The 14,510-nt window shown below is 45.3% G+C and overlaps 1 protein-coding gene across 1 annotated transcript in view; it reads right to left on the bottom strand.

The window, feature by feature from the left end:
- The window catches only part of SLC4A11 (solute carrier family 4 member 11), a 166,319-nt gene extending 153,742 nt beyond the window's left edge, over positions 1 to 12,577 (bottom strand). Inside the window, exon 1 of the mRNA XM_081960283.1 lies at positions 12,473 to 12,577. Coding sequence (XP_081816409.1) covers positions 12,473 to 12,542 — 70 coding nt within the window. The 5' untranslated portion in view covers positions 12,543 to 12,577. The remainder of the gene's footprint in view (positions 1 to 12,472) is intronic.
- Between the last annotated feature and the right edge of the window lie 1,933 nt (positions 12,578 to 14,510).

Genomic DNA, 14,510 nt, shown 5'->3' with positions numbered 1-14,510 from the left:
ATGCAAGCTTTCGGCATGCGACGACAGAAAAGTTAGCCATCACTGTTTTGAAACAACAAAGCAAAAAACAGCACAAATTAATATCCCAAGTCGTGCAACAAGAGCCCTTTTCTGGATGGGATTTGTATCGATTTTTCCCAGGACAAGTGTACCCAGTGCACCTTAAAACAATATTGCCAATTTATTTTGCCGGAGCAAAACTATAAAGGGGTGGAATTGACTGATTTCGGAGACCCGGGCCAAATGCCTTCGCAGGACCGAGTGGAAAAATTACTTTTAAATGAGAATATTTCCCTGCAAAAGGGGTTGTTGCTAAGCAATCCCAGTGATCTATTTTGTCGGCATCCGCAAAGTCAACAAACAGCTTTAGAACAACAGAATGAAAAGATGCTAAATTTTCCCCAAATAACCAACCTGCTTTTGTGTTCCTTTCCAGCTTCTCTTTTGTAAAAATTTGGGATTGTTTGTTTGTTTTTTTTGAAAAAAAAGGATCATGTTCTAGTTATTTTGGAAGAAAGGCGGGGGGGGGGGGAATCTTAAGGATCTCAAATGATCAGAAAAACAGGATTTTTCCAGAAATGGCTGGATTACATACAATACAATACAATAGCAGAGTTGGAAGGGACCTTGGAGGTCTTCTAGTCCAACCCCCTGCCTAGGCAGGAAACCCTATACCGTTTCAGACAAATAGCTATCCAACATCTTCTTAAAGACTTCCAGTGTTGGGGCATTCACAACTTCTGGAGGCAACTTCTGTTCCACTGATTAATTGTTCTCATTGTCAGGAAATTCCTCCTCAGTTCTAGGTTGCTTCTCTCCTTGATTAGTTTCCACCCATTGCTTCTTGTCCTACCCTCAAGTGCTTTGGAGAATAGTTTGACTCCCTCTTCTTTGGGGCAGACCCTCAAATATTGGTAGACTGCTATCCTGTCTCTCCTGGTCCTTCTCTTCACTAGACTAATGCCCAATTCCTTCAACTATTCTTCATATGCTTTAGCCTCCAGTCCCCTAATCCTCTTTCTTGCTCTTCTCTGCACTCTTTCTACAGTCTCCACATCTTTTCTACATCCTGGCGACCAAAACCGGATGCCGTATTCCAAGTGTGGCCTCACCAAGGCATTATAAAGGGGTATTAACACTTAACTCTGAAAATGGCCCAAAAGTGGTCTGGAAAGCGGCCTGAAAAACACCCTGCTTTTGGGGTATTTTTCAGGCCGTTTCCAGTGCTCCACCGCCCGCAAAGACCATCTGCCCGGCGCAGATGTGCACACCGAAACCAGAAGAGCAGCTGGTGACGGTGCATGTGCCCACAGAGGGCTCTGCTTGCCACCTCTGGCACTTGTGCCATAGGTTACCCATCACGGACATACGCCATCTTCTTTCCAGCAATGGCTTTGTTGCACGAGGCTTATGGATTTTGGAGTGCAACGTCTGGGAAGCTACACCCCTGCTGGAAAACAGCCAAAACATCCCAAAATTTAATGCAGATTTTAAAAAAAGAAAATTGCAGACTTGGAAAAGAACTGCGTGAAGATCCTCTCGGCTCCTTCAAATACAAATGTGCATTTTTGTTAACGTCAAGGCCCTCTCTCTATGGTTCTCCCAAACGTCCTAGACTAGAGCAACATTACTCAAACTTGGCCAGGTAAAGGTGGGTGGACTTCAACTCCCAGAATTCCCCAGCCAGCGTGGGGAATTCTGGGAGTTGAAGTGCACCCATTTTTTTAAGTTGTCAAGATTGAGAAACATTTGTCGCAGAGGTTCATAATTAGGCATTAACCAGGAAAAATAAAAACAAAAGGACCAAAACTTTAAAACGCAGCCAGCGTGATGAAACAGGCTTCTATTTTTAACTTTCGGAAATGAACAGGCGGGGCCGAAAGTTCCTAATTAAAACACTAATATGGGCCATTGGGATGGGCTTTTCTTTGGCTTGCTGCCAAATACGTAAGACATCATTTCTCAAGATTTTGAACGGGCTGGTGCATCCTGACGTCGGGCCGGAGCTCAACCTGTTGCCCCAGTGGAGAATTACAATTTGTAAACCCAGAGGTGACAACGTAATGCGCTCTTTCCCCCATTTGACCACAGGAAGATGGGTGGACTTCAACTCCCAGAATCCCCCAGCTCAGTCGACAAAGAATTGGGAAGGTATGAAGCCTGCACAATTCCCATTTTGCACCCCAACTCAATTGCATCACAGCGCTGGGTTCATCCTTCAATCCCACGAGATATAGGCCATCCTCGACTTACGACCACAATTGGGTCCAACATTTCCGTTGCTAAGTGAGACAGTTGTTCAGCGGATTTTGAGTCCTTTTACGACCTTTCTGTCCTTAAGACAGGGGTGTCCAAACTTGGGAACTTTAAGACTTGTGGACTTCAACTCCTAGAATTCTGGGAGTTGAAGTCCACAAGTCTTAAAGTTCCCAAGTTTGGACACCCCTGCCTTAAGAGAAACCCTGCAATTGTTAAATTAGCCATACGGTTGTTAAGTGAATTGTTGCTGGCCAGAAGGTCGTAAAAGGGGATCACACGACCCCCGGGGACACCGCGACCATCATAAATCGGAGTCAGATGCCAAGCGTCTGAATGTTGATCCCGTGATCACAATGTGGATGCTGCAAAGGTCGTAAGCGTGAAAAGCGACCCTAAGTCACTTTTTTTTGTAACTTTGAAGTTGCAACACGTTGTGGCTTCGAAGGGTCATTAAACGAACTGTCGTAAGTCGAGGATGCCCCATTGACACTTCATCACACAAACCCTCCGAGTGTCACCCGTCCCAATGAGCAGCTAAATTGCGGGTCTAAAATCCGAAGAGAAGAAATTGCTGAGGTTTTTCCTTTTCATGTAGTTGGCACCTACAGGTCTCTATAAAAAATAATAATAATAATATTCCAAATTGCTGATTGGGAACTTTAGCGCTTAAAAATAGGCCTGGTTGCAGAGGGTTCTGTCCCCTCCAATGTGGTTAATTAAATCTTTGGAAACTGCCGACGCAGCAGGAAAAGTTTGCGGAGGGAACAAGGAATTTCCATAAAAGAGGCACAGGGGACGGACGACTCTGCCAGCTGCAAAAAATGGGCAGAAATGGTGAATTTCACAAAAACTCCAGGGCCAGATCAGGTGAGATCAAATGAGATCACCTTTAGGGTCACTTTTGTTCTGAGAAGATTGGCACAGGTTGAAAAACGAAATTCTGACAACCGCTCTCAAAAGAATATAGATGTAGATGTAAATTTGTATATGTATATGTATATGTATATGTATGTGTATGTGTGTGTGTGTGTGTGTGTGTGTGTGTGTGTGTGTTTACTGTATGTGTATATCAGGGTTGGGTTCCTGCCAGTTCTAAGCTCTTCTATAAAAGAGGTTCCACAAATCTACTGTGCCGTTTAGAACCGGTTCCAGCTCCCTCCCCCCCACCCGTCCGGACATCATCAAGATGAAGAGCGAGAGGAGGAATTCTGGGAGTTGAAGTCCACAAGTCTTAAAGCTGTCAAGTTTGAACACCCCTGGGGTTTTTTTTTCCTAAAGGGTTACGGGTGCAAGGGTCTTGCAACTTGACAGCTTTAAGACTTGCATGCTTCAAATGCCAGAGTTCCTGAGCCAACGTGACTGGAGGAGGAATTCTGGGAGTTGAAGTCCACAAGTCTTAAAGCTGTCAAGTTTGAACACCCCTGGGGTTTTTTTTCTAAAGGGTTAGGGGTGCAAGGGTCTTGCAACTTGATAGCTTTAAGACTTGCATGCTTCAAATGCCAGAGTTCCTGAGCCAACGTGACTGGAGGAGGAATTCTGGGAGTTGAAGTCCACAAGTCTTAAAGCTGTCAAGTTTGAACACCCCTGGGGTTTTTTTTCTAAAGGGTTAGGGGTGCAAGGGTCTTGCAACTTGATAGCTTTAAGACTTGCATGCTTCAAATGCCAGAGTTTCTGAGCCAACATTTTGGTTGCTAAACAAGAGCGTTGTTAAGTGAGTTTCACCACATTTTACAAGTTAGCCACACCCACCCAGTCACATGACTGCCCAGCCACTTCCACTCAGCCACATGTCTGGCAAACCACTCCCATCCGGTCACAGATCATAATTTGGGCCATTTGCGAAGGGCCCAAAATGTGATCATGTGACAATCGCAGAGGGGGGGGGGCAGGCATCAAACTTTCAAAACCAGGTTATAACTACAGACAGTCATTGACTTACAACCATTTGTTTGAAGTTACGATGGCAGCCGTCGACATGAAATTCAATAGGAATACAGGTGCCCTTCAACTTATAACCATTCGTTGATGATTCGAAGTTATGGCGCTTGAAAAAAAGCGACCTGTGACCATTTTTCACACTTAGGAGAGTTGCACCGTCCCTGGGCTCTCGTGATCAAAATTCGGATGCTGGGCAACTGGCTACTGTTTATGACAGTCCCAGAGTCACGTGATCCCCTCCCCGTTCCCAAGTCAAAGGGAAATCCAGATTCACTTAACAACGGTGCTATTAATGTGAGAACTGTGGCGATTCACTTAACAACTGCAGCAAGAAAGGCCATAAAATTGGGGGGGGGAAGGAAACTCATTTAACCACTGTCTTGCTTAGCGATGAAAATTTGGAGTTCAATAGTAGTCGTAAGTGAAGGACTACTTGTTCTGACCGAGGCTTCCCGAGAGCCTGAAGCAAACTCCTCGTCCCAACAAAAACCCCTTTTATTAATTGACTGTGAATTCTGCTCATTCACATCCAGTAAAGTCTTTCGTGGGAGGATTTACAGTCACAGACCTTATCTGGCTTGGAGAGCTGCCAGGCTGATATCAGCTTCCCAAGAGCCTGAAGCCAACTCCTCGTCCCGACAAAAACCCCTTTTATTAATTGACTGTGAATTCTGCTCATTCACATCCAGTAAAGTCTTTCGTGGGAAGATTTACAGTCACAGACCTTATCTGGCTTGGAGAGCTGCCAGGCTGAGATCTGCAAATCTTGGCCAGAGTCTTGGAGAGTCACGAACCAATTAAGTGAACTCATGGTCTCCTGCAAACTCCACTCCCCTTTCGCTCCTCTTTTATTCCCTCTGGGAGGGGCCATTCATCGTCCACCTGTGGCCTTACTCCCAAGTCTGTTCTTTAGCTCTTCCCTTCCTCTGGCAGCTCTGCGCATGCGCACACTGGGAACAGGCTCCAGCTGTTCTTCTGCCTCACTGATGTCTGACTCTGAAGGCAGCTGATAACTGTCAGACGGCCCTGGCCCCCTCTCTGCCTCCGACACAGAGCCCTCATCCGAGCCTTCCCCAGACTCCAGGACTGGGCCAGGTTCCTCCCCAACCTCCTCACTGTCTGAATCTGCTGCCAGATCCGCTGACCGCTGGCGGGCCACATTACCTGTATTTGGGGGGGGGGGAGTTGCATTGTATCTTTGAACGTTTGCTAAGCGTCGTAACTCAAGGAATTATCTTCATTGCAACGATGTGTTTCCTAGATCCCTCAGCCAAGGGATTTGTACAAAATTTCATTTTGGATTTTCGCCATCTTTGGGTGGCCTCTGGTATATGTTTTTATTCCTTTAATAACCCTCCAGATGTTTCTGGTAGGTTTTTTTCCCACCCTTAGGCAGGAATTTCCACACAGGTGTTGTCGTTCTTTCTGGAAGACTGGGGCTGCCCCTCCTCCGCCCTGGGGTGTGTGTACTTCTTTTATACTGAATTACATGATGCACCCATTGTACGATTTGTTCAAATTATATAACCCTTGGATCAGATTGCCCTCCTGAGTTCCACCAAGGATGGCCTTAGAGAGTGAAGCAGACGGATACTTTAGCTATTTATTCATCATCGTTTTTATTTAACAGAAAAAGAAAGAAAGAAAAACTCAAAGCAAAAAAAAAAAAAATTGGAATTTTTTTGGCCTGAAGCCTTTGCTCTCTTTTTATGTGGGGTAAAAAAAAACCCTTCCTTTCCTGCTAATAGTTTGTTTTTTTCCCCATTTCCTTGTAGCTTTAATCCTTCCTTGGCTGCTTATAAGCCATAGGGTGACTCTTGGTTTCACAAGTTGGGCAAATTTAAGACGTGTGTGGACTTCAACTCCCAGAATTCCCCACACGTCTTACAAGATGCCAGGCTTGAGAAATAGGATATAAATTATCTAGGTTTGATGTAGCAGACGTCTGAATCTCGTCTGTTTGGCTTGCAAAGCATGTTGTCTTAATTGTTTAAAATCTCTCTCTCTCCCCCCTCCCCCTCCCTCCCTCCCTCCCTCCCCCCTCTCTCTATCTATCTACCCACCCACACCTACCTATCCATCTCTCTCTCTCCCCCTCACTCACTCCTTTCTCTCTCTCTCTCTCTCTCTCTGTATCTACCCACCCATATCTACCTACCTATCCATCCATATCTATCTATCTATCTATCTATCTATCTATCTATCTATCTATCATCTATCTATCTATCTATCTATCTATCTATCATCTATCTATCTATCTATCATCTATCTATCTATCTATCTATCTATCTATCTATCTATCATCTATTTATCTATCTATCTATCATCTATCTATCTATCTATCTATCATCTATCTATCTATCTATCTATCTATCTATCTATCATCTATTTATCTATCTATCTATCTGTCATCTATCTATCTATCTATCTATCTATCTATCATCTATCTATCTATCTATCTATCTATCTATCTATCTATCATCTATCTATCTATCTATCTATCTATCTATCTATCTATCTATCATCTATTTATCTATCTATTCTCTCTCTTTCTCACACCCCCCTCATTGCTGGCCTTTCAGCAATGACTGCTCCCATTTTAATTTGGTCAATTGGGCTTGTTTTCTTTGTCATTTATTTATTTTCTCACCCTCGCTAGAACCAGGTGATTGGGAGTTCTAGTTCCACCTTAGGCATGAAAGCCAGCTGGGTGACTTTGGGCCAATCACTAGGAGACGGCGAGTTCTAGTCTCACCTTAGACATGAAAGAAGGATGGGCGACTTTGGTCTAATCACCAGGAGATGGTGAGTTCTAGTCTCACCTTACACATGAAAGAAGGATGGGCGACTTTGGGCCAACTACTAGGAGACAGTGAGTTCTAGTCCTACATTGGGCATAAAAGCTAGCTGGGTGTCTTTGGACTACTCCCTCCCTCCCAGCCCACCTCACAGGGTTGGCGTGAGGAAAACAGGAAAAAGCGGGTCTGTTGGCTGTGAATTATTTGTAAAAATACTAAAGACCGGCTGTAAATCAAGGAACTGAATCACTAAATAACGAGCAGAAAAGCAGTAAGGGCAGGTTTAAGAGCTCTTACGGAACTCGGCTTCGAGGAGAAGTCGCCGAGCCAGGAAGGGAAATAAACCAGGAAAAAACCAGGTCTGAAGACAGGTTAAGCCTCTCACATCACCGCACCGAGCGATCGGCAAACAGGTTTTGCATCCAATTAATTGTGAAAGGCCTGAATTATGCAACAGGGGCAGCCTAACATTCCTTCTGGCTTAGAGCAATTTTTTCTTTCTTTCTGCTCACTAATCTAACCTGTTCTTATTTCTATTTCCAAGGTACTTTTCTTGGTCTTGGGATTAATCCAGCCCCTCCAGCCCTTTTCTGCATCTCTTCTTCAGGCAGCCTCGGGGAAGGATCATTCAAAATAAATGCTCTGCATTTTTGCAAAAGAAGAGGGGAAAAAACCCACGATTTTCGCCCATGTGAGAGAACAAGGAGAGAGAAGGGGTGGGGGGCCTTGGGTCCAAGACTTGTCTTCCCCCAGCCCCCGAAGGCAGGACAAGAAGCCAAAAATGGAAACTAATCAAGGAGAGAAGCAACCTAGAACTAAGGAGACATTTCCTGACAGTGAGGACAATTCGTCAGTGGAACTCCTTGCCACCAGAAGTTATGGATGCTCTCCAACAGAGTTTTAAGAAGAGATGAGATAATCCCTTGCTTGAAATGGTAGAGGGCCATGATGGCAAACCTATGGCATGCGGAGCTCTCTCTGCTGGGACTTGGGCCGTCACCCAGCTCAGCTCCACCGCGCATGTGCGTGTGCCAGTGGTGGGTTCCGGATCCCGGAACGGGCCCGGCGTCGTCCCCATGGTGGCATGGAGCACGTGCATGCGTCTTACCGCTTCCGCGAGCCTCCGCGACGCTCCAGCTGCTCAGCGGAGTGTCACACAGGCGCTGTATGCGCCATGCACGGAAGCACCGAAGACTAAAAGACCAGTAAGGAGCTCGGGCAGGCGGGAGGGCCCTCCGGAGCAGCGTACCGGAACGGTATCCGGTGCTCCGGGCAGGCTCCGGTACACCCGTATCGGGGCGTACCACCTGCAACCCACCACTGGCATGTGCCCCCCACCAGCTATCTGATTTGGGGTCTCTGATGGGCGGACGGAAAACGTGAGCATGCGTGGCAGGGCGGTCACATGCGCATGTGGGGGGGGAGTGCTGTGGAGTGCCTCCCCCCTCACCCCATTTTTGGTCCCAGGGCTTCAGGGAGGCCTACTAGGCCCAAAACAGCCCACAGGAGGAGGATGTGATTTCGGTACGCGAGGACAAAAAGGTTAGCCATTATTGGTATAAGGCAGTGAGGGTGAACCTTTTCGGCACCGAGGGCCCAAATCGGAACACGTATGCACGAGGGGTGGGTTCCTGTACCTGTTGGTACCAGTTTGCTTCACTCACGCCCGCCGTGCGTTGCTCACACAGGCACAGTTGACTGCTATTTGTTCTGCGCATGCAGAGAAACATGCTGGTAACAGCAGAAGAGACTGAGGAAACTGGTTCAGGGGCGTGGCCAGCCTGAGTCACTGTTGGTTCTGCGACCCAGACTAAATCACCACTACTGGTTCAGCTGAACCGGGAGCAACCCACCTCTGGTGCGCAAGTGCATGCCCCGGTGCATCAGAAACCCAGAGACCAGCTGGCCAGCCTGTGCGTGCCAGTTTTGGCCATTTTTGGGGCCATTTTCAGGTTGTTTGGGGGGCATTTTGGGGGCATTTTCCGGCAGTTGAGTACCAACAAAGACCAGCTGGCCAGTGCACTCATGCCTGTTTTTGACGGTTTTTCGGGCTGTTTTCAGGCCGTTTTCCGGTTGTTTGGGGGGCTGTTCTCGGGTCAAAAATAGCCATTTTGGGCTGTTTTTAGGCCGTTTTCCGGTGCTCCAGACACCAGAAGAGCAGCTGGCAACAGTGTGCGTGCCCATATAGAGCAGTGTGTGGGATACCTTTGGCCTGTGTGCCATATGTTCGCCATCACAGGTATAGAGTCTCCTGCTTGAGGAAGGGGGGTTGGACTAGAAGACCTCCAAGACCTCCTTTCCAACCCCATTATTCCATATTCTTGAATAAGTCTTCTTCCCCCTGCGTTCTCCAAAGCTCCTGAAGGCAGTGGAATATGAAGCAACAGATGGAAACAAATCAAGGGGCAATGCAATCTAGAATTACGGAGACATTTCCTGATGTTGGTAACGTAGAAAAGCAGACGCAGACAGGAGTAAGGTTGTGATGGGAAAGCAGCCACTGGGAAGGCACCCTGATGGGAAGGCACCCACCCAGAGCATTGTTCGGGGCTCCCTTTTATTGTCAAACTTCTCAGAATAGAAAAAGCTCATTGGACAGAAAATCCACTTGGCAACTATTGATTGGTTTACAGATGCTTTTCCTCATGGACACCTCATGGACACTTCATGATGAAGATATGTGACCCATATGTTTTTAAGTTAATTTCTTACTGCTTGCAACGTGCAAATTCCATCGTACCTTCTTGTAAGCAAAAAGGATTAAGAGAAAGGAATGTGGACTTTGACTCATTTAATCAGTGTGGTTTGCCAACTACTGATTAACCAATTAAGTCCACACCTGGCAGTGAGAACAATTAACCTGTGGAACGGCTTGCCACCAGAAGTTGTGGGAGCTCCATCCCTGGAGGCTTTTAAGAAGAGACTGGACAACAGTCTGCCTGAAATGGTATAGGGTCTCCTGCTTGAGCAGGGGGTTGGACTAGAAGACCTCCAAGCTCCTTGTGATGTGTTTGTACGCAAAGCTTCTGGTGCTTTGAGAATTGCACCCAAAAATGGGAGCCAAAGACAGAAAAATACATCATGTTCAACCCTAAAAAAAACCTGTTCTGCTCTTGCTATCATGTTACATAGCAAAGCCAGGAAGAGAAACAAGATATTTTAGGGTACCAAATAAACGAAAAGAGACATTTGATTGCTGGATTGTTTTCCCATTTTACTGGTTTGTGCTATCAAATCTTCATTTTCCTTTCCTTTATCAGCATCATCCTGTATTTCATCCACATCCATTATTGCAGAATGAACAAGAGACACAAAACGTTTTAAGCTGTTATGTCTTTTCCGGGTAGCCCTCGACTTAAAACAGTTCACTTAGTGACTGTACAAACTTACAACAGCACTGAAAAAAAAATGACTTGTGGTTTTTCCCCCCCCCCCAAGTTTTTTATTTTATAACATAATAAAAATTCCATTTTCAATTAAACAGACTTACGATTTTTCACACTTACGACTGTTGCAGCATCCCCATGGCCACCTGATCAAAATTCAGACGATTGCCTACTGACTCATATTTACGACAGCCGCAGTGTCCCGGGGTCATGGGATCCCTTTTGCGACCTTCCGGCAAGCAAAGTCAATAGGAAAGCCAGATTCACTTAACGACCGAGTTAGCAACTTAACCACTGCAGTGATTCACTTAACAACTGTGGCAAGAAAGTCGTAATATGGGGCAGAACTAATTTAACAAATGTCTCACTTAGCAACAGAAATTTTGGTGCTCAATTGGGATCAAGAGGCTTCCCTTTATAAAAAAAACAAATGCTGTAAAATCACTACAGTCCTCACCTTACAACCACAATGGCAAGGCGCTTCTTAAATGAGTCGCACCCAATCTTACGACCCTTTTTTGACACGGCTGTTAGGCAAATCCCTGCCATGAAGTGAATTACGCAGTCGTTAAGCGAATTCAGCTTCCCCCACGGACTTCGCATGTCAGAAGCCGGCCGGCATGGTTGCAAATGACGATCCCGTGACTAGGGGGACGCTGCTGTGGTCGTAAGTCCGAGGACCAGTCGTACGTCAACTTTTTTCAGTGTCACTGTAACCTTGCGTGGTCACTAAACAAAACGGCTGTAAGTCAAGGACCACCATGGCCCATCAACTGGATGTAGATTGTACAACGGTTAAACCATGGTTTGTAAGGAGCCAACATCAGAGGGCAGGAGAAGAAAAAACAACAACTAAGCGAACACAATTTAATTCACATAGCAACAATTATTTATTGGCCTACCCATTGTTTAACAATTACTTCCTAATAATGAAACAAACAAATAATCATAATCAAAGCCATTAATTAAAATATGGCTTTTGGAGAGCATAGTTCTTCTCACACCTCAACACACTGTGACTTACGGAGGGCAGAGCCTGCCATGAGACTCAATAGCCACATCAATATCATGCCTGCCTGCCAGATAAGGTCAAAAAAGTCAAGATGGCTGCCACGACGGCCCCATGAAAACTCAGCCTGGTTTTTGCAACAACTTTGGCGCTTTTTTTGAACATCGCCTGTGAACCTTATCCTCAAAGATAATCAACCCGTTAAGGAAAATAGGCCTTCAAACTGAAACCTTTTGACGTTACTGATCAATTGGAAGTCCCTTTGCAGACGGAGATGGGCAGGGCTATAAATTTAATTAATAAGTAAATAAATAAGAAAGAAAAAGGGTGGGTTTTGCTAGAGTTTTTGCTCTCCTTTCAACCTCACCCAAAATTGCCCCACAATGAATGAATATGGATTTGCACAGGCCCGCATTAGGAAAATCCTTCCAAATCGACTCGGAAAGGAACGATAAAAAGGGAATGATATTTTTTTTAAAAGCTATTTATTTATGGATACCTCCAGGACATCAAATACAAGCGCTAACCAAGTTCAAACCAAGCCAACACGGAGACGGTCATTGCCAGTTTGATCTGAGCAAGGATATAACGTTTTGCACACTTGGAATGAGCGTGCAATCGCTACCTCGCTTCTACGCAACATAAAGTATTTACAACCGAACGACACACAGGTGTTGAAACATTGCGCTACACCCTCTTTCCGGACTGCAAAAATAATAATAATTGAAATCTGAAATCAGGCAGGCCTTAAAACCTTTGGAAAAAGAACAGCTTAGCAAAAAAAATAAAAATAAAAATCCCCACCAAGGATTGCAAAAGCATATTATTTTCTCCCGCTCTGCAAACACATAATTCGATCCAATTGAAGATTATTCCAGTTTGTTCCCAGCTGCAACTTTTCCACCCCACCTTAAAGTCACTTGCAACAACTTTTTTTTGGGGGGGGGGGGATGGAGCTGGCTTTTAATTTGATTTATTTATTTTTTTTGCAAGCTGCTGCACCCCCTTGAAGGCTGCTTCTCCACTTACAGAAGCAGGCCTGCTTTTGAGGTTTAAAAAAATCAAGCCAACATTGAACTAACCGCCTTTGGAGAACAGCCAACGTATTCGGCATGAAGATTTCCTGGCTTCAGGCTTCATTTTTCCCATCATGCAGTGCAGAAAGCATGGAGGGAAAGAGGAAAGAAAGGGGGAAAATGGCCATAGAGTTTTCTACAGCACAGCCTTCTCTAATTGGCCTGTGGTTTCCTATCAGGGTCATAATCAATCAACCCATCCATCCATCCATCAGAAAAGAACTGGAAGGGACCTTGGAGGTCTTCTAGTCCAGCCCCCTGCTCAGGCAGGAGACCTGGACCATCTCAGACAAGGGACTGTCCAGTTCCTTCCTAAAAACCTCCAATGATGAAGCAGCACCCACAACCTCTGGTGGCAAGCTGTTCCACAGATTAATTGTCCTAGCTGTCAGGAAATTTCTCCTTAATTCCAGGTTGCTTCTCTCCTTAGTTTCCATCCATGGCTTCTTGCCCTGCCTTCAGGTGCTTTAGAGAAGAGCAGAATAACACAATAGCAGAGTTGAAAGGGACCTTGGAGGTCTTCTAGTCCAACCCTCTGCTAAAGCAGGAGAGCCTCTACCATTCTAGATAACTGGCTGTCCAGTTTCTTCTTAATAACCTCCATTGATGAGGCACCCATAACTTCTAGTTGCAAGCTGTTCCCCTGGTTAATTGCCCTCACTGTTAGGGAATTCCTCCTTAATTCCAGTTTGCTTCTCTCCTTGATCAGTTTCCATCCATTCTTTCTTGTCCTGCCTTCTGGTACTTTGGAAAATAAGTTGTCTCCCTCCTCTTTATGGCATCCTCTCAAATCCTGGAAGACTCAAATATTGGAATAGTGATGGCGCGTTGTGGTCTCGGGAGCGAATAGGAACTCCGGCTGAGGCTCAATCTAAAGGAAGGGTTGGACTTGGTTAAAATTTGGGTGGATGGGTCACCACTAGGAAATCTACAGCCTGCAAACCAGATTAAGCGGTTGGAAAAGCAACAGAGGAGAAAGCCATGATGCCCAGGAATGAACTCGGACATGGACAGAATCTTCAAGAATCAAGTTTGGCTGGAGAAAGGCTTTTTTTAAAAAAGGAAAATAAAATATTATGCAGGCAGAAAGGAAAGGAAGCTGGACTTCAGAAAATCTTGGTTATATATTTCAAGCTCCTTTGCAGTCTTGTTCTTGGCCATTTTCTTTGTCTTATATTAAAAAAAAATATTATGTATGGCTCTGGCATGTTCCCAGCGCTTTCTGCCATCTGCCAAAAAGACTAACATACCACAGCATTTGGCTCTTGATTCTACTTTCACGCAAAGGACTTCTGGAAAAGGAATAATAATTTGTGGCGGATCCGATGCCTATAAGTGCCATTTTGGAGGGGCTGGGTGGCAGAGAGATGCTTAAAGCGTGAATTTAAGGGATTTGCAGGAGAAAGGAAGCGCAGAAAAGGGGCCTTGGTTGACAGAGGCCCCGAGTCCCTTGGTGGAGAGGGTGCGGCATATAAATTGGATTAATAAATAAATAAATAGAGCTTGGGGGGAAAACGTATCAGCCTGGCAAGGTAAATGGCCAAGCTGATTGGTCCAGGTGTACAGCCATCCCAGCATCTGATCCTACATCCCAGGCTTGGCACTTGAAGACAAGTGAACTTCCAAGACACGTCAAAAAGAAAGAGAGAGAAAAGAGGGAGGGAGGAAGGAAGGAAGGAAGGGGAAAGGGAGAGAGAAGGACGAGAAATGAAAATGGAAGAAAGGAAAGAAATGTAGGAGAAGAAGCAAAAAAGAGAAAAGAACAAAAAAGGAAACGGGAAGAAGGGAAAGGGAGGGAGGGAAGGAAAGAAGGCAGGAGGAAGGGAAGGAACTGGAGAGGAAGGAAGAAAAAGAGGGGGGTGGGAAGGAAGGGAGAAAGGAAGGAAGGAAAGAGAAAGAAAAAAAAAAGAAAAACAAGAAAGGAAGGAAGTAAAAAGGAAAGAAGGAAGGAAGAGAAGGAATAGAATGGAATGAAAAGGAAAGGAAAGAAAGAAAAAGAGAAAGAAAGAAAGAAAGAAAGAAAGAGGAAGGAAGGAAAAAAGGA

Source organism: Natrix helvetica (genome assembly GCF_964273705.1).
Source record: "Natrix helvetica genome assembly, chromosome: 7".
Classification (NCBI taxonomy): Eukaryota; Metazoa; Chordata; class Lepidosauria; order Squamata; family Natricidae; genus Natrix; species Natrix helvetica.
The sequence above is the reverse complement of the archived record's forward strand: the minus strand, read 5'-3'. Positions and strand labels throughout refer to the sequence as shown.